This window comes from Diachasmimorpha longicaudata, chromosome 1 (assembly GCF_034640455.1).
Source record: "Diachasmimorpha longicaudata isolate KC_UGA_2023 chromosome 1, iyDiaLong2, whole genome shotgun sequence".
NCBI lineage: Eukaryota > Metazoa > Arthropoda > Insecta > Hymenoptera > Braconidae > Diachasmimorpha > Diachasmimorpha longicaudata.
In genome coordinates this window covers 9,457,577-9,477,467 of record NC_087225.1, presented here as the reverse complement: position 1 = coordinate 9,477,467, position 19,891 = coordinate 9,457,577, and the positions used below count along the sequence as shown (strand labels likewise).

The following is a 19,891-nucleotide window of genomic DNA, read 5'->3' as shown; positions in this document are numbered from 1 at the left end:
TATTCGTGTTACCAAGAGTAGAATAAATATTTTCTGGACGACTGAAGAGGAGTATATCCACTGTATCCGTTATCCCGAGTCTATTTCGACTGATGATATACAAAGAGAGGAAAGACTACAGGATAATATAAATAATAATACTGGTTGTTTTGGTGCATGGCAGAGTTTTTCTCCCTATAAATATGACTCACTGTCGCACGCGATATTATCCCAATTTTTGTTTCAATATCATTTATATTTTTATTTCTCAATGTTTCACCGTTTTTCATGATGTCACTGTTATTTGTTATTGTCGCAGCTTATGGCGCCGTCTACGGCCAGTTTCCCCAGGCCATACCTCAGCCGATGACAGCGGTTGCACCGACGCAGAGAGAAGGTAAGTTTCAGGGAAAATAAGATAAATATAACAACGTATAATTAATTGAAATAAAAAAAAATTACTCTATATGATGAAAAGTGTTGTTGGCTGTTGATTGTTATTTGCAAAAGACGTGTTTGTTCTGTGTGTTTATCCGTATGTAGAACTATCAGATCCAGTAATATATGTACAATCCCCCTTCCAACAAAACAAACAGTAGAGCGACGAGAAAAAAAATACTCAAATAAATCAAACAACTGTCCCATGATGATAATAATAACAATGAAGTTAAAAAATTAAATAAAATTCATTCAGTTCAATAGTAACGCCGAATTAATTATCTCAGTTTGAACTCGTCATCGTCCGTCGTTAACGATTCTTCACGCAATTAAAAACGCTAGCACTGGGAGAATGTAAATCCTGTAAAATGATGGGAAATGGCGAGTGGAATTGTCAGGCTCGCCCGAGCCTTTATCCACCAGTGAAAAGAAAACAAGATTCTGGCTCGCTGATAAAAGTGAAAGAGAGAGAAAAGGTTTAGGGGTAACGCCTAATTGCAATTAACAACTCGCCATTATTACAATATACGATGCCTTACAATGAGATAATGCAAATAAAACGAAAGTTTTAATTACTTTGCCAGTGTGCCCGACGGCGCTGTAACATCACTGTGATAATGGAAAGTTTACCGCGCACTCCGACTGCCTTATTTTCATGCTCTAAAGGAATATTCATTGAACGATTTTAGTTTCCGATGCGTTCATATTTGACAGCTCACTCGGACGATATTCAGTATTGGAAAATTTATTTGATTTCATTAATAATTAACTCGTGGAGAAATTATTTTTCCATCAAATGATTTCATTTTGTTGCTATAATATTAAAGTCTCATTCAGTATGTATTGAGTGACCCGGGACATTTTCATAAAAAATATCAGCTGGAACGAGTATCAAACCCGTGTTTTTCCGGCTAGTAGGGGGACCTATTACCCCGGTCCTACAAGAGTCCAAAGAAATAATAATATTAACCGCGTCATACCAATGAGAGCATGATGCTGACTTGATTGTTTTAATTGTTTTTTGCTTGATGACTAAATATTAATCAGATCAATTAGTCCATTATCGGGATGTTTTGTATTAGTGAGGGATAACAGTAGAATTCAGCAGTGAAGAGATGAAACATAAAAATTAACATACAGAATTATTCGCATAATGAATAGTTAACAAAGCAAATTAACATCTAAGATTTATTTGAATTTTTTTATTAAAAGACTGCTTCGTTAGAGTTCATTAAAATTCCCTAATTTCTATCAATTTTTTCATTGATGTTTCCATGAAATTAGAAATACCAATGACAAACCCCCTGGCAATATCAGTTGAACCAAAATTGATGGCCTCTAAAATCACTCATTATCGCAATAATTCAATATCAGATGTCGGTAAATGTGACTGCTCTATTATATTAGCTCACTTTATTGCTGAATTCATGGGGTTTATACATCAACCCATCTCGAAGACACATTTTTCACCATTTACTTGCACTGTGTCTGGCTTCCAACACAGTACAACCGATATCGATATTGATTTATCCAATTAACTGTTTACGTGTCACATCGATATGTTGGTATACTCATTATGGTCATTTATGTATAGAAAGAAGAGCGTGTTAACGTTGTCGGTGTTAATGAAATTACCTTGCGCACGGAATGTTCACTCATTATATATTATACCATTACGATAATTTTGAGTCAACAGCGATATTATTTTTCTGTTCAGCAACGTAAAGAGACGAAGCACTTGATTCTATTTTTCGATCCACTTCCTGTCAACTCCTGACTATCACTAATCGACCAAAAAGTTCTTGCATACTAAAAATATTTTAATATATCGTATAATAATATCATTCAGAGCTGCATCCCTCGGACCATATTGCCAGGTCACGAGGGACATACGTTGAACCGTACTAGAGTCAGTTGAGATTTTACCTAGATATATTTCCTCCGAGACATAAAATTAGGAACAGCGATTAGTGAAATGCTGAGGCTAAAAGTCCTAACCGACTGTTCGGTTAAACCGAAAATAGGGGGAAATGCGGAATACGTTCGCCACTCGGTGCTCCATTGCAAAAGACTCCCAATGGAACACTTCCACGAAACTTTGAAGTTTGTAATCATAATTGCATGATTAATCCAGACGAAAAGCTGGCAAAATAACCAGCGAGTTCAAGCAGTTGTTCATTAACTATTTATGATATGTTTTATTCATTTATTATCACTATTGAGTTGAATATCGTCGGAGGGAATCATGATAAATGTTGAGCGATAGCGCCACCCAGTCATCCATCTGTCATGATCATTCTCATTATCATCATCATTACCACCAAAGAACCCTGTACATGAGATGAATGAACTTATCCAAATGCCTGTCTTGTGTATCCCCCGTGTTTGTGTGTGTACAATTGAAAGTATAAATACTCAACGTTACATGAAACTAAAAAAAAAGAGAAATCCAATTCTCCTGATTTTTTATTGAGAATAATTGATTCAGTCATTACATTGATGAACTAAAGCTCCGGCTGTACGAGAGTTAAATGCCTCAAAGTCACTTTCATTCTGCCTGTTATCGATTCAAATTCATTTATCATTCATTGTTACATCCATTTGTGTTTATCAGTATTTGTCATGTCTATTGGATCAGTCAGTCATTGATTTGAGATCATTTGGGGTCAATGAAGAAAGCCATTCATTCATTTCATTGGTTAGAATTAAGATCACAATCACCAAATCATCAAATCATTCATTCATCATCCAATCAGTTCACTAATTAACATAATTAATCTGTTGCTCTTGGTAATGACCGATTGTTATTTGAGAACAATATTCAACTAATTTTGATCGGCACCACATGGAACTGCGACTCGGCGACTCGGTACAGGCGGCATAAAATCCAAGGAATTAAAGATTCATTGAGAGATTAAAGATTAAACATTATAACTTGAGTATTATACTTCAAGGTTAGTTGTTTAGATGTGCTCTGATTTATATGATAGGATGCTCTCTGTCAGGACCCGAGGGCTGTAACCTGTTCATCTACCATCTACCCCAGGAGTTTGGCGATTCTGAGCTGATGCAGATGTTTATGCCATTTGGCAGTGTTATCTCATCAAAAGTATTCATCGATCGAGCGACTAATCAAAGTAAATGCTTCGGTAAGTTCATGACTTATTGGGTACTCTATAATTAAACATCCGGATCGTAAAGCAAAGTGGAGGCCATAGCCTGAGCTATTCTAAAGGCAGACACCCATATCATACCGAAGTCAATGACTAATTCCACATTCGTAAATCAATGCTAATATCTAATGAAAGGTTTCTCGTCTAGTAGTATTGTCATTTGAAAGTCTGAATTGCAGTTCGAACCGTAGGGGTGATTCTCTGACTCATTCGCAAATCGTCTTCACGAAACCGACAACCTATTTTCAACTTCTTAACTAGTGGCTACATGACCGAAATAGAAATCATCCTCAGGAATCCAATAACCAATTTGCAACTTTTCAACTAATGAGTTCATGACGATAACTATCAAAAACACCTTGATATCAAATCTTAAAACCCAATTAAGAATACCTAAATTCCACCTCATCGTAGATTTCAATTCTAATCTCTAGTAATCAAACTTGAAATTCCAAACGAACACAAGTTCCATCTCCTCGACAATTCCAACTTCCCTTGGAGAGTTTCAGTTTTCAAGAGCAAGTTGAAAGTCAATAAACCTCCCTCGCCATAGTTTTTGTTGAAATAACATGAAAACTTGAGTAATTTCACAAAATTTCAATCTAATATTCATTAAAGCTGTTCTTCAGACAAGTGTCCTCGAGATTTTCACTGAAACAAATGCTACTTCAACTAGCCCATCTTCAAGACAATCTTGATGATCATAATGTTCAGATGATTTTGCCTATTATCATTTTTTTTTCACACACGATACAATTGAAAGACCACAGGCATTGAAGAACCATACGTCTATTAGCTTAAAAGTAACACTTCTCAAGCTTAACGTAGAAACTTTTTCTCATTAATTTAGCAAAGAAAAAATCTTCTCCCCCTACGGTAGTAAAACCATCGATCGGTCTTCACTTCATTGAAAGGGGTTGCAGCCCCTATATATAGTCCACCCATCCCTGGTTCACTGGCAATACCGTAGAGCGAGGGAGAGAAGTAGAGAAAAGCGAGAAGCAGGAACGATTTTATCTCTCCGAGTGCCTCAACCTACTAGCGCCCTATCTCCGGTCATCCAGCTTCGAATATATCCACCCCGGAGGCTATACTCGTACCCTGAACTATAGGAGAAAAAGGAGGGAGGAAAAAAAGTGATAGTAGTTGGGAGTTAGAACCCCTCCATTGCGTCTGTGTGCCCGGGTCAGAATGTCGTTTCCATAAACGCCTACCCTGGAGCCGTCGAATCACATTCCTTTTATAGTTCGTACAGGATAAAAAAAAAAAGAGAGAAAGAATCGCACCAACGAAATGCCTATCGTTGGAGATATCCTTTGTGCGTTCTGATATAAAACGTGATTCTCCGTGGGAGATACGATACTCCCTCGGCTATTTCCCATACACTATCGATCTTTCATATGATTTAACTTTCATACAATTGAATTAATGCTGTATTTTTAATTAACTCAAAACGAATTTTACGCGAAGAAAGAAATTCATTTTTTCTTTCTATCACTCATTAATTTTTGTAAAGTATCTCGAGCTTCATCCATGTATGTTTACGGAAACAAGGGAATGCATTGCGCTTGTTAATGGATAGAAATTTCACAAGAGACTTCTGATAATCTTGATAAGAAAAAAAACTTCTGCTCCTAACGGCTTCGAAATTCGCTCAGCCTTTTCTTGAAAAGACTTTTCGGCAAAGTCCCTTCGTTATGACGGCCCGATTGCTCCTCTTTCTCCTCCACCGTGAACTCCGGATAATATAGTTCATTAAAAGTTTTTTATTTCAAATGGAAAATTCAGACGTTAAGGACTCCAAGTTCAATATCGTCTCGAGTATTTCTCTTTTTTTTTTTCAATTTCACGGAGAAACGATTCGTTACGTAAATTGGTTAATTTATTTTGATGACATTTTGTTTTTCTCGTTTAGGTTTCGTGTCATTTGATAATCAAGCGAGCGCCCAGACGGCGATTCAGGCGATGAACGGCTTCCAAATAGGGATGAAGCGACTAAAGGTACAATTGAAGAGGCCCAAGGACACCAAGCCGTACTAACCCACGACCTAGCCTAGATATTCTGGCCGGGTCACGCCCTACGTCACTGGTTGTAGAGTACGTATGTCTAGTGAACTATTAATTTGTATGGCATCTTATGCCCCATTATATGAAGGAATAGAGTTCGAATTTATCCCTAAAATTACAGAGCTTTGAAACCATTTTGAAAAACCTGAACAATGAGCAGCCTTGTCCCCCCTCCAATGTAACTAATGTCAATTTTATCAATTATTTACAGACCACAAATGAAAATGGGTGCCCATTGGACGCTCGACGATCAAGCGTGAAGAGTATGAATCATCGCAACAATACTCTTCACCGTAACAATTTAGTATACTAGTTAGTTAATTCTATAGAGATTAAATATAGCAAGTATCAAGAAGCTGAACAAGAGAGGGGTTATCTGTAATTATGGACGCCTCTGACAAAGAGCTTGCCGGCAATAGAGAGAGGATACAGAGGAACTTTATAACCATAACCAAATAAACTGAAGAATGTCTGAACTATCCACGTTATATATCGCCATAATTCTGGATAAATCAAAAATTCCGAAAGTCATTCGTCTTATCCATGAGGACAATCGAGAGGAGTAAGTGGAGTGGAAAATAATCCGTCTAGTTGACGTTTCCCCTCCATGGGCATCGCACAAACACGAATAACTGAAAATAAACTGAAGGAAGATAGACGAAAACCAGAGAATAAAAAATCCACTACAGAATATTGAACAAAATACAGAACTATTCTCACGATACGTATATAAATATAAATATACATAATATATTATACATAATAATATATAATTATACATCAAGTTTAAAATATCGAGGTAGTAGGTTTTATATACCACGATAGGAAAAATTGAGAAATAAAAACACAAATTGTTAGTTTGTAGCCAACGGCGTCGCGTCCTTAAGCTCGTTTGGAAAGAGAAGTATATCTTCTCAAGTGCGCTCTTTCTTCGGTAATGAATCATGAACGCAATGTCTCTCTAACTGACTTCATACACTGTCAAAAGATTTTTCCAATCACTTGACCACAAAAACAAAATCCAAAAGCTATTTTTCAAATTCATATCGATTCAGTCATTAGCGTAGAAATGAGGCGTGATATATTATTTCAATTAACCAAAAAAAAAAAAACTAGTCCAAAATATGAAAATAGAGAGATCACGTTCGTTCGATCGACCATAATAACGTCAGAAGAGAATAGTATAATTAAAATAAAACCAAATAATGACGTCCAATAAATCACTGTCGGGTTGGTATCTCTCGAGGAATTGCAATCAGGCTGTGAAAAATGTAAAAAAAAAAACGAGGGATAAAAACGATAAGTGGAACAATGCCCGTAAAATTCGTTTTGTATTTTAATTGAATAAATGATTCAATGTAGATTTTGAAAAATCTCAACTCTTTCAAACAAAATTTTTACCTAGTCAACTGTTATATTTCTTTATTTTACACTTTTGTTTGAAAGAATTATCGATTTTTTAGCTACACACGCCAATAAATAAATTCATTTGAGGTCATACCATGGCAATCCCGAGAGTGATGCTATCACGTGGGGCGGGTGAATGAGGGAATGGAAAGGGATTAAAAACGATCGAACGACCGTTTTGATAAAACGCAGTGATTGCTCTAACCTAGAGAAAATAATCAACCAAAGTACCAAATATTACTACTATTAAAAGACGAAACCAAAAACGGAGGAAAATTATGGAAAATGTAAAAAAAAACATTGAAAGCATATGAATTTATGCGTATATAAATATATAAATATAAAGAATTAATATATTGATTGAGAGTCAAACTAGGGGCTTAGCGAATTATTAATTATAGTTTTATTGGAAGAGAAAATTCACCTAGATTAAATAATCAATTATCAGAGAATTAATTGCAGTGATGAAATTCAAGTGATTAAACTCAATTGTTGGCAAACAACAAATTAATGATGAATCAATGTTGAGCTCGACAGTGTGCAAGAAATCAGTGTAAACAACACGTTGTTATTGAAAATTATCAACAAAGCTTTGTGGTACCAACAGTGGCATGAATTAATAATGTTATGTTAACGCCTAACCAATTATTGAATGAATAGACACTTGAACTCAAATTTAAATGAAGCGCATCAAACAGTATAATCTGATAATATGGAGATAAATTGAAGAGATGGTTGACATTCTACTAAAGATTATTTAATACGCACATAGAGAAAATCTGCGAGTTGCCGTTCATCAAAGAAACATTAACAATCCCACGCATATTCAAAAAATTCTATCGACAGATTTGAATCCAAAATGTGTGAATTTTTGACGACAAGTTTGAGCTGAACGGCATGATAATTCCCAACACGCGAGCATCGCAGCGGTCCACATCTACACGTATGTACTATTTAAAAAAAAAAACACGAAGCAATCGTGCGTTGTAAATACATGCGCAGGGGAAAGAAAAAAATTGTAAATACATTCGCGCATTTCGCCAATTGCGTTTGTAAAAGAAAATACCAATCTAAAGAGATAATAGTCTCCAACAATACCACGATGAATTGTAGAGCGAAAAGTCCGGGCTTAGATACGATGTAGAAATAATTGAACAAATGAAAAAGTAATATGGAATAAAAAAAAAACGTTGCAATAACTGATTCATGCTATCTAGAATTTCTTCAGCAATTATTTTTCCATTTTATTTAACTCTCCCTGGCTAAAAGGAAATTGAAATGTTAATAGGGATTGATTGTGACAAGGGGGCGGAGATTAATACCACATCTTTGGACAAACAAACCGGGAGAATTTGAAGGAATAGTGAATTAAAATATAAAATTAATTCGCGCGTAAAATCCTCGCCAATTTCATCAAGGATGTAATGGAATTGGTAACAAATACTTACGCGAGCACCAAATAATAATATCATTACGAATGTAAGCTTTTTAAAACGAGGAGACATGGAAAATGATTTTAAAAAAATAATAATCATGATTTTACAATTTAACGATTACAATAATACCTAGTATTTAATAAAATTAGTGACCATGCTAAAACAAAGAAACAATGAAAGATGGAAAATCTGTATCTTGTTATGAGACATACATGAAAGATAAATAATCATGACAGCTATTTTATCGAGATGAAATTTTTTTGCTAGTGAGCAGCAGGAACGATGTAGTGTCGCATCTTTTAATATGAAGAAAATTACCGTGATACTGATAGAGTAAAAATGAAAAAAAAAATGTTAAGAAACAGTTTAACTCTAAGTCTCGAAAAATCGTAGAGAAAAAAGAAAAATCAAGCTTTGAATTTATTTTTACATGACGTGTGATTCATCGATGAAGACGATTAAACGAGAGATAAAACAAGGGGATGAATGTCAATCGATTGGTATTTGGATGAGACAAATGCACTCGTGGAATGAAGTCGATAGTGATTTTTTTTTTCTTTTATATCGGACTACCATTGCAGTAACTACACACTTAATAACATAACACAAATTGCAGAGTATGACAATTCGAAATGGCTGATACAGGGAAATAAATTAAAAAAATGGGTTTAAAAAAAAAATAGGAAAACCTTGCCCCTCCATCACTCAAGCCTGCCCCCCCCCGTTCCCCCCCTTAATCGACTGTACATCGCGTTTCAACCGAATGCCCAATTTGACGTGAAATTCAATTGGAATTTAATGTCGCGCGCGGACACGCCAAATGGATGTGCAACAGAGAAATAATTTTAATACTGATGCTTAAACGTGTTCAGGCGAATTTTAGGAAACAGGGTATGTTTTTTGCAATTATTTGCGTAAAAAAGCAAAAGTAAATAAAAAAAATCTCGTATTATGAATAATGTGAGAATTCTTATTAAGAGAAAGCTTGTGAGGAAAACAAAAGAATCCCTTGTACTATCTCTTTACTACAGACTTACACATGAATACTGAATAGACTTAAAACGTGAGAATACGTACCCTTAATGTCATAATCAAATCACCCGCGCGATATTTACATTTCCAACAGTGAATTCTGTTCATTTAGTTTATTTACTTCGTATGAAAAATCATGAAAAGTGAGACTACGGAGATTTTAGAGAAATCGAGTCATTCGTTCGGTTTATGGGATTCAAACAGGAAGGCTGGCATTACAATCCACGAGAGGTATACACGCATTGGAAAAGATTGTTAAAATGAAAAATTTAGAGAATTGTTGACACTGGAGATTCGTCTGTATATAGAAATGATAACTAGCGAGGTCCACATCTCTTCTACACTGCAATTGTAACAATGAAACATGATCGGTGAAGTCTTGATGGAGAAGCTTGAATAATAGTAACGATTTGATACACTTGAACGGAAGAGGAATAAAATCCTTCTGTGGCAATGCCATCACCCCTAAACACGCGTCGAGTGGTGCCCATACGGAGCTTTGATATTTCACGCGGGAATAGAAACCCATTTGATTGATAAAAAAATTATTAGCAGTACATACAAGAGTTGAATACTAATGGCGCCTTATTTTATAACATTTTCTTCTGAGTGCGTCCCAACCCTTGGTTTTTTAAGTAAAAAAGTCTAGGATAGAAATGTGATTTAGCTCGGAATTTAGGGGAGAATATTTGCTTATTGATAAGATTAGTGCTTGACTCCCAATGTCGTGATTAATGATTTAGGGATATTCGGTATTCATATTTCAATATTAACGGCAAAGAGAAACACTAGATAAAAAATTTCAGTATTATCGATCCAACATTATTGTTGACTTATATTCCAGGATGGAGACTATTCCTCATTCCATATCCGAAATGAAGAATATTTTCTATTGATGAGAAATTTGATAGAAATACTTGAAACCGCAACCGTTAATTTTCTCTACAGCCACGCAAAATGGCCCCTGAATCCGGCGAAATTGAATCCGTTCGTTTTTCAATTCACCCGAGGACCAACCCTTCAGTTCCAAAAACATCTTAAAAAATTCTATTCCACTCATCATCCCTTCCTATACCGAATTATCAAGTTTTCTTCCTTATCAGAAAAATTAGAATTTCTTGGTAAAAATGGGCATCATATCCGCGCGTTTACAAATCGACGAATCAGAGACGTGTATAAGAAAATCCGAGGGAAGAGCAGGATTAATCTAGTGTTATAAAAAAACAATTACATTGAGAAAACACGGAGGAAAATTTTAAAAAACCAATCACCATGAATAATGCGCAAAAGGGCAAGGATAATTATTATCGGGCGTTATAGAGACGAATTGCATAGCATAGTTTTATATAGCAGGCCATTTAGGCGTAATAAACAAAGGACACACGTATGCAGACGTATGTATGTGTGAATCTGGCGGGAAGAATTCATATATGTGCGTTTGCATACACAATTATATAAATAATATAAATATTATACATATATTATAAATAAAAAAAACAATTATTATGGATTATGAATTACGATTATAATTATTATTATTATTTTTATTATCATTATCATTATTACCATATAAGATAATAAACTATACTACCTACGTGGTTAATATAAATTAAAAGATCATGCATATAACTGAAAATAAAATGATAATATTGAATAGATAAAAAAAAAAGAAAAGTAGCTGAATGAGAAATTAAGTAAACAAACAAAAACATATTTTAAATAATTAACCGCCAAAGAGTAAAAAAAGTGAAATAAAAAAAATGAAGTTTTTAAAATTAATGAATAAATAAAAATTCTTAAAAGTTAAGATGCGATAATATACATATAATGATTGAAAGTGGACTCTTAAATTAAATGTAAATGAATGAACATCATTTCATTTCATCTTGCTCATCTTGATGATGACAAAGATTAAATGAAACGAATTACTCAGATGACCCCGGTGATGATAACAATGATAATGATAGGGTTGCTAAATGCACGGAGATTGAAGGAAAATTATTTCGGATTCGATATTGGTAGCCGGCGTGTCGCGTTTGTAAAATGATGATTTTGTTATGACGAGTGAATGATTGAAAGAACGAACCCCCCAACATTTTTTCGATCATCCTTCCTCCTGGCGGATAATAATGAGTATGATTCGCACGTCAATTCAATTCACTTGATAGATTTCGATCATCCATTGATTATCACGTTGAACGAAAACAATGAGTTTTTAATTAAATATCGATTCTTATTCAGTAGTGAAGTTTTAATGTTTAACTCATTCAGGAGACTTTTGGAGAAATAATAACATTTTAAATGGCTTACTATTCGAATCAGGAATATTTCTGATTCTTATTGTTTTTAATGAGACCCGCAAAACCGTCCGCGGCTATATTACTGATAATTAAACATTAGAAGTTCCAGAACTTTACACAAGAGTAATCTTAATTCTTGGAATTGTTACAAGTGAACATTGGAATTGTACTTTTTAATGATTTAGCGTTGAAAAATCTTTTCGCCTCCTAATTCCCCAGCTATTCTCATTTTCCATATTATCAATTGAAAATTGACAATAAAAATCCAGGCTATCACAACCTAGATGTATTCTTCACTTAAAAAATTGAAACTTAAATTATAAAAAATGAAAAATCATTCATCGATATAACTAATGTGTCAACAAGCATATGAAATATAATTTCGCCCCATAGATGTTAAGACTTCACTACTGAATATAAACCCATCGTATTTAATCATCATCATTAATATCGGTCACGGCCACCGCAAGCCTCGTCTAAACGAATGAAGAGCGGAGTGCTGAGGAATAAGAAACGGAATAACCATTGCCGCTTTAATTACAACTAAATATACATTCCGCTTTCAATAAATCTTTCATTACGCTTGTATACCTCCGCAATTTGATAATTCTGTCGCTAACTCTAGTCAAGCAATAATAACCGCGCAATAATATTTCTGCAGCGAATGGGAATACATCAGCAGCAATGAATTAGCGCGGAAATATTAATTTATTAACACTGATTAGAGCTTCACGAGATTAGACAAAACCCCTGAACATAAAGTTTACTCGAGATTATACTTGCGCATAACTCTTAACAGAAGATGCAACAGTTGATCAACAAGTGGGTTTTGTGGACTAATACATATGAAAAACATCCCCTTAAAATTAAATAAACATAAAATGAGCATAACAATCAGTGTCGCAACGATAACTATTTACGCAGACCATGGATAAATATGTTAATTTTTCAAACTGCTCGACCACTAAAATGCTAAAAAACTGTGATCCTTACATACGCAAATGAATCTAGTCCAACGTAAAATTCGAATCATGACGATCGCATCATAATTCGATTGCCATACGCTTATTTTTTAATTATTTTATTTCCCCTTTTTTTATACACTCTGACGAGCAGTATTAAGATAACTACAATTAGCTGATGTACCCTGGCATTAATTTCTAGTTATAATACTGTACATTCTACACCGATTTTTCATTAGGGTATCACTAATTTTTTTAATATTTAATAACTGAAATGTGCAAAGTGACGAAGTTGACGGAGAATGAACGGTAGATTTTTTTAATACTCAACTGACGACTCACTCATACCCAATCTGTATATTTTTACATAATCATTATAGACCTATATATGTCAAAACTCTTGAAAAAAATTGAAGGGATTGTAATAATGGAAGCATGTGCGTGATAGAAAAAAGTAAAATAAATGAAGAAGAAAGATAAATTACTAATCATAACTGACAAAGATCATTTGACTGTCATCTCAAACAGTTTAATTATTACATTATTACTATTATTATTATTATTATTATTATAAATTGTAGAACGATATAATCGAGGAATGGAGAAATTATGAGCCAGGACGGAAGGATTGAAGGACGTTATGATCTTTTAATGATTCTAAAATTCCAAGGGTGAATTAAAGAGATTAAGCAATGTAATATGATGCAATTGATTGGAAAAAAAAAACTGAAAATAAATAACTGTACACAATAGGTCGATAAGTGAGAGTATGAGTGTGAGTGTGAGAAGTGAGGTCTTAGCATATCAGTGTGTTGAGTTTAGGAAGGCACACACAGGATGATATAAATAATTGATTGAATAACTAAATAAATGAATGAGTGGAATTATTGAATGTACATACATTCACTCTACAGAATTTAACGAGAAAAATTGATTTTTTAAATTTTTTACTCATATAACTACACTTTATTTATTTTTTCTGTAGCTTGATGCTTTAAGCGACCTAGTGCCACAAAATTGAAAGACGAAAAAATGGAGATATTGATACTTATTTGAAAAACAGATAAAAGTATCTAAATCAGGACACGGTGAATCGAACTTTATACTTTGTTAAAAATGACAGAAAGGGTCTCTTGACATTAGTAAATCTCTCAGATATGATATACATCGTTTTATTAATTCCCTGTAAATTCTAGTCGGTCTAGATACTCAGATATTGATTTTTAATTTTTTCAATGAATAAATGAGAACAGAGACCGAGTTACAGCGAGCAATTATAACCAAATATTTCAACTACGAAAGAAAAATCTTTTTACTTTATGATTGATTGTTTAAAACCTATATAATTGCAATGAATATGGTTAAAAGTGCGTTGTGCGACAATACAATGTTATATCTCCGAATTTTTGAATTGCGTGGATTTATGATGGAAAATGCCCCCTCCCCTTATTATTGCAATTATATTTAATGAACAAATGAAGTAACTAGGTAGATTTATTACTATTGATATAATCAATACATGAAAAAAAACTAATAAGGGGAAAATACACAGTAATATGCTAAACAATGAGTAAATAATTGCAGTAATTATCACTCTGACACTTACGTTAGCAGGCTAGATAACAATCTTTAACATAATACAAGAGATTTTTCATGTGATTATTTTAACTAATGGGATGATGTAACAGTTGATTGAGAATTTGAACCATTAAAAATAAACTAAAAATGAAAATTTGAAGAATCAATTGCGTGTTGGCAAAGCATTTGATCTTTCTCCCTGGGTAAATTTTACTTTCTTCACGCCTTATGAATCGTCGTTTTTTCATTAAAAGAAAAAAAACAAATAAAGCACATTACGCTTGTCGTCACTTTGGACGTCAGCAGGAATTAAAAATTAATAAAAAAAAAAAAATAATAGCACGCGAACGAGAAACTCGTTCACAAACGTCAAACATTGAAAGTAAATCGTTAAAAGGGGAAAAGGACGTACGGGCGGAGCACGCGACGCGATCGTTGCAGTTTTTCCATTAATTCACATTTTTTCTATTTCATTTTTTATAATCACAAAGTCCTATGGAAGTGGACGCTTCCTCGGGGTAAAATAACGATGCAATAGTTACTTATAGTTTTCAATGTTGAGAGTTGACGTGTGAATCAAGAAATAAATTAAAGGATAGAGAAAAATCAAATGAATAAATGAATTGGAATGAGTAAACCGTGCAATGTTCGTACGTTCGTATAAGCGCAATCGCATCCCAATTTTGGCAAATTTTTTTTCAACAGCTGAGACGAGAATTATTCTCTGTACGACGTACCTTATTTACCACTTATAACAAACTGAGAGTAAAAACATTAATTGACACTCGCATACAGACTACATGAGAACTAAAAGAGCAAATATGGAATGATGGATAAATTAATTATTAATGAAAATGAGAACACACTTAGTTAGTACGAACATGGCCACTAGGAGCGAATGTCCCATTCGGATAGTTTTATCATTAAAAATGAAGAAAAAAAAATAATGAAAAAACGGTAATCATTATAGATATATTAACGACATTATTTCTATTATACATATTATATAAAAATAAAGAATAAACTGATACTAACATTTGTAGAGAGAAAATGAGGGTAAAGAGGAATTTTTTGTCAAGGGATTAACTAATCTAGATATGCGTCCAAGTGTGATGCGTGCATAGGGAATATACGCCACGTTTTTTTTTCGCGATGATGATAGAGCCGGCGAGTTGCGATGAAATTGATGCGAAATAATGGAGGAATTCATTCAGGGCGGAATGAAAGCCAAACACGGGGGAAAAGATATAAAACTGAGCGAGTTTAAAGTGAAAATGATGAGAAAAAATAAATAAATAAAAGATACAATGCGCCAATTACTTCAACTTCGACAGTAATTTTCATTTGTGTGCCGAACGATTCTGCCGTTTTCAGCGCGACATATTTTGGAAATTCTTTGGTGATCAACCATTGATTGATCGCTTTCAAAGAAATGAAAATAAATAAAAATAATAAAAAAAAAATACATTAACAAACAGAAGTTTCTATACTTTTTACGGAGATTGTTATAGTCTAAGCGCACACTGATCAAGGCATTCGTCGCTCGGCAAAGCATAATATAATTATTAATATAAAATTTATAACAGAAATAAAATAAATGAAGTTAATAAATATGTACACTGTATAATAAACATTATTTCCTATTAATAATTCATGAGTTTTTCTTGTCAGTATTATTTCATATGAATTATCCTTGACGGAAAAAAAAATTGATTTCAAATAGCACATTTTTGTTACAAATCACTTATTTTATTCCTGAGTTTTTTATTTAACGATTCTAATGAAGATGAAAATATAACTCACTTTATATCCTTCAGCTGCCGTACAGGGTTGAAAAGTAGATAGGGTAACCGATGAACTGTTGGTACAATGGTCGGCATGGTAGATCCTCACTTTGTTTTGTATCACTTCACTATTTCCACTCACTTTTCAATTAACACTTTATAAACTTCACAACAGTCAATATGTCAATTACTGAACGATTTTAACTGCCTTGCTAAATCAATTATTCAAATAATAAAATAAAATTGTAAGGATTAATTTCCTTTGCCATAATGCTAGTTGTTTATAATTATGTGATTAATAATTTGTTCTACTAACGAATCTTCAATTAATGCAAAATCTGGTCTAGTCCGCCATAAATTAGAATTTCCCTTACATTAAACTCCTTCTTAATGCAATTATTCCCAATATACTTTATGATTTAAATAATAAAATAAAAGTTTAAGAAAGATCTTCCTTTCCTATAATACTATTCATCTATAATCATATGATCAACAATTAGCTTTACTGATCAACCTTCAACTAATAAAGAACGTGGCTTAGTTCGCCGTGGATCCGACATATTGGTTGCATTACAGTCTATAGTAATCACTCTTTAGTAATTATTCTCGACTTTATTTTTAACTCTTAATATTTTTATGCTGTCAATGAAAACCCTACAAAAAGTCTACATGCTAGGTGATCTTTATTTCATTGTATATTTGATCACGTCCCTATTTACTTTACATTAACCATTCAGTAATTGACTTGTCCCTAAATAATCTGACACAAATTTCACTTCAACGTTCAATTTAAAGATCGCTACAATTATTCAAGTTAAATTATAACCAATTCAACTACACCTGTCTTACGATCAATGAAATTGGCTATACGATCAGGAAAGAGGATAAGCGGAAAAATCGGGAAAAGGAAAAAATTATAGCATAAAGAATACACTTTTTTTTTAACAAAAAAAGCCATTGCCTTTTCAATCATATTTGAGATTGAAAACATTGTTTCCCATTGCAGGAATTTCCTTTCCTGATGTCTCCACGATGTTCAAAAATCAATTGGCAAATCAGGAAAATTTACCTTTTTTATATCTCCATACGAAATCAGAAATACCATCCAGATAATAAAAGCAGGAGAATCTTCGTTCTAAGAACAATGGGTAATTCACTCTTTACGTTGCTTCCGCGTTATAAGAAGCGGATCGACTCTTTCCTGATCGTTCCTCTTTCGTGTCGCGAGACCAACTGGTCCGACCTCGCGTGTGTCGCGAGACCAACTGATCCGATCTCGCGTGTGTCGCGCTTTATAACCCCATGACTGCAGTGTCTCCGCCAATTAGAATTCGACCAGAACCGGCCAATGAGAGCGCACCTGCCCGCTAGCTCGCGAATCGGCTATCCGTCTGAATTCGTATGAAGCCTTTCACGTTGAAATTTATTATTGGCCCTGAAAAGGGCCGATTGTTTAATTAGTAATGATCAATCCTTCTAAAAACTCAATTTACTTCTTTTGAGCAGTTTTCTTGGCTCTCGGCGAAGCAGGCGTCTTCGGTAGCGATGTTTTAAGTGTTCCAGATTTCTTCGCTGTTTTTATCGTTGTAGATGGATTGGTATTTTTATTCCGATCAACTTTGGATTTGGCAACTTTATCATCAGTAGCAGTTTTCGTTGCTTTCTTAGGAGAAGCTGCTTTCTTCCCGGGACCTCCAGTCTCGTTAGCCTTTGTTGGTGACATTTTAGCGACTTTTGACTTCGGTTTAACTTGATTAGAATTCTTGGATAGCTTGAAGGATCCTACTGCACCTCTTCCTTTAGTCTGGATGATAGTTTCAGACTCAACCGCTGCCCTTAAATACTTCTTGATAAAAGGGGCCAATTTCTCACTATCTACATCATAGTTCTCGGCGATGTATTTCTTGATGGCCACAAGCGAAGATCCTTTACGATTAGCGAGTGTTTTGATTGCGGAGTTGACCATTTTAGCAGTGGTAGGATGAGTCTTCACCGCCGGTTCTTTGGAAGTTTTCTTGGATGCTGCTTTTGAGGCAGCGGCAACTACTGAGGGAGGATCCCCCATTTTAACAATATAAATCAGATGTCTTATTCGTAAAATTGATATGAAGAAACTGTCCTTATTCTTAACGACGGATTCAAATGAATGATAACTTATTGTGCAGTTTCTTATTTTTATTGTAATAGTTCGAACCATAGAGAAAGGCGCGATCAAACTAAACTGTTGAATGCATAGGATGAATTTAATTATTACTGCTCTGTATTGACCGTTAAATTATATATATATATATATATTAAGAATAAGATATTCTTTTCCATTGCCTATTTTTTTTTGATAAAATTTACTGAAATGTTATGGATATTGTAACTCAAACTCAATAACTTTTTAATAAATTATATATTCAGCATTTAGTATTGTCATACGGATAATCTCACAAAATGTATCTTAAACATTTTTTTTTAATTGATTATTTTAGCTCAATAGAATTATGCTAACGTTTGAAAATGTGGTGGCCCTGAAAAGGGCCGATGGTAGATGTTGAACTTGTGTTCATGATGTATCGTAATTTACTTGGAGCTTGTATATTTGGTAACTGCTTTAGTTCCTTCAGAAACAGCGTGCTTAGCCAGCTCACCAGGGAGGAGAAGACGAACAGCAGTTTGGATCTCCCGAGAAGTAATCGTAGAGCGTTTGTTGTAGTGAGCGAGTCTCGATGCTTCAGCAGCGATGCGTTCGAAAATATCGTTGACGAACGAATTCATGATGCTCATGGCTTTGCTTGAAACTCCAGTATCAGGATGAACTTGTTTCAATACTTTGTAGATGTAGATAGCGTAACTCTCCTTCCTCTTACGCTTCTTCTTCTTGTCGCTCTTGGTGATATTCTTCTGAGCCTTTCCAGCTTTCTTCATAGCTTTTCCACTAGCTTTAGGCGGCATGGTGAGTTCGGGTCGGAGTTGTAAACGTGACCGTAGGTATGAGCAGAATGATGATGGGGTGGAAGCGTCGTTCATATAAAAACCCCTCTGTATACGACCCCGAGCCAATCAGATGCGCCATACCCCCACCCCTCGTGTACGCGATCCTTATTGGCTCGGTGGCATGAGCGTAGAAATCTATAAAGGAGCAACATTAAATACTTATGCTTATTCTCCTTTGGTATCCTGTTGACTCAACGTTAAACTAAATTTTCACGAAATGTCTGGACGTGGTAAAGGTGGTAAAGTAAAGGGAAAGTCCAAGACTCGTTCGACTAGAGCTGGTCTTCAGTTCCCAGTTGGACGTATTCATCGTCTTCTCCGCAAAGGAAATTATGCCGAACGTGTTGGTGCCGGAGCACCAGTTTACTTGGCTGCAGTAATGGAGTACTTGGCGGCTGAGGTTCTTGAGTTGGCAGGCAACGCCGCTCGTGACAACAAGAAGACTAGGATCATCCCTAGACATCTCCAATTGGCCATTCGTAACGACGAGGAGTTGAACAAGCTGTTATCAGGAGTTACCATCGCTCAGGGTGGTGTACTGCCCAACATCCAGGCTGTTCTCCTCCCCAAAAAAACCGAGAAAAGCAGTTCTTAAATTGGATTTCATCCATTATAACCAAATCGGCCCTTTTCAGGGCCACCAAATATTTTTACGCAGATACTCCAATTTCACTAATCATATTTAAAACATCGTATAATCCATGAGTAGATAAGTCTTCAATTTACAAACATTGTTCGATCTAGTCGGACATT

At 34.6% G+C, this 19,891-nt stretch overlaps 4 protein-coding genes across 17 annotated transcripts in view; 2 read left to right on the top strand and 2 right to left on the bottom strand.

Moving 5' to 3' along the window:
* The window catches only part of Bru3 (bruno 3), a 347,812-nt gene extending 331,825 nt beyond the window's left edge, over positions 1-15,987 (top strand). For 12 of the 14 annotated variants that reach the window (XM_064116812.1, XM_064116771.1, XM_064116820.1 and 9 more), the window contains 4 exons: positions 299-376; positions 3,408-3,566; positions 5,506-5,687; positions 5,869-15,987. In XM_064116812.1, coding sequence (XP_063972882.1) covers positions 299-376; positions 3,408-3,566; positions 5,506-5,630 — 362 coding nt within the window. In that variant the 3' untranslated portion in view covers positions 5,631-5,687; positions 5,869-15,987. The remainder of the gene's footprint in view (positions 1-298; positions 377-3,407; positions 3,567-5,505; positions 5,688-5,868) is intronic. The other 2 variants (XM_064116836.1, XM_064116852.1) reach the window with 2 other exon arrangements.
* Positions 15,988-16,175: 188 nt separating this feature from the next.
* LOC135169210 (histone H1A, sperm-like) lies at positions 16,176-18,353 on the bottom strand. The gene has a single exon (XM_064134014.1). It carries the CDS (start codon positions 18,351-18,353, stop codon positions 17,646-17,648), a length of 708 nt encoding a protein of 235 aa, XP_063990084.1. The 3' UTR covers positions 16,176-17,645.
* A 314-nt stretch (positions 18,354-18,667) lies between these two features.
* Positions 18,668-19,152, bottom strand: LOC135160710 (histone H2B-like). Its single transcript, XM_064117574.1, has one exon. It carries the CDS (start codon positions 19,094-19,096, stop codon positions 18,725-18,727), a length of 372 nt encoding a protein of 123 aa, XP_063973644.1. The 5' UTR covers positions 19,097-19,152; the 3' UTR covers positions 18,668-18,724.
* Positions 19,153-19,323: 171 nt separating this feature from the next.
* On the top strand, positions 19,324-19,760 carry LOC135161457 (histone H2A). Its single transcript, XM_064119036.1, has one exon. It carries the CDS (start codon positions 19,356-19,358, stop codon positions 19,731-19,733), a length of 378 nt encoding a protein of 125 aa, XP_063975106.1. The 5' UTR covers positions 19,324-19,355; the 3' UTR covers positions 19,734-19,760.
* Positions 19,761-19,891: the final 131 nt, after the last annotated feature.

Bases quoted from the DNA above. Each gene is read 5' to 3' on its own strand.
- LOC135169210 (XM_064134014.1), bottom strand. From the start codon at position 18,353: ATGGTTCGAACTATTACAATAAAAATAAGAAACTGCACAATAAGTTAT.
- LOC135160710 (XM_064117574.1), bottom strand. From the start codon at position 19,096: ATGCCGCCTAAAGCTAGTGGAAAAGCTATGAAGAAAGCTGGAAAGGCT.
- LOC135161457 (XM_064119036.1), top strand. From the start codon at position 19,356: ATGTCTGGACGTGGTAAAGGTGGTAAAGTAAAGGGAAAGTCCAAGACT.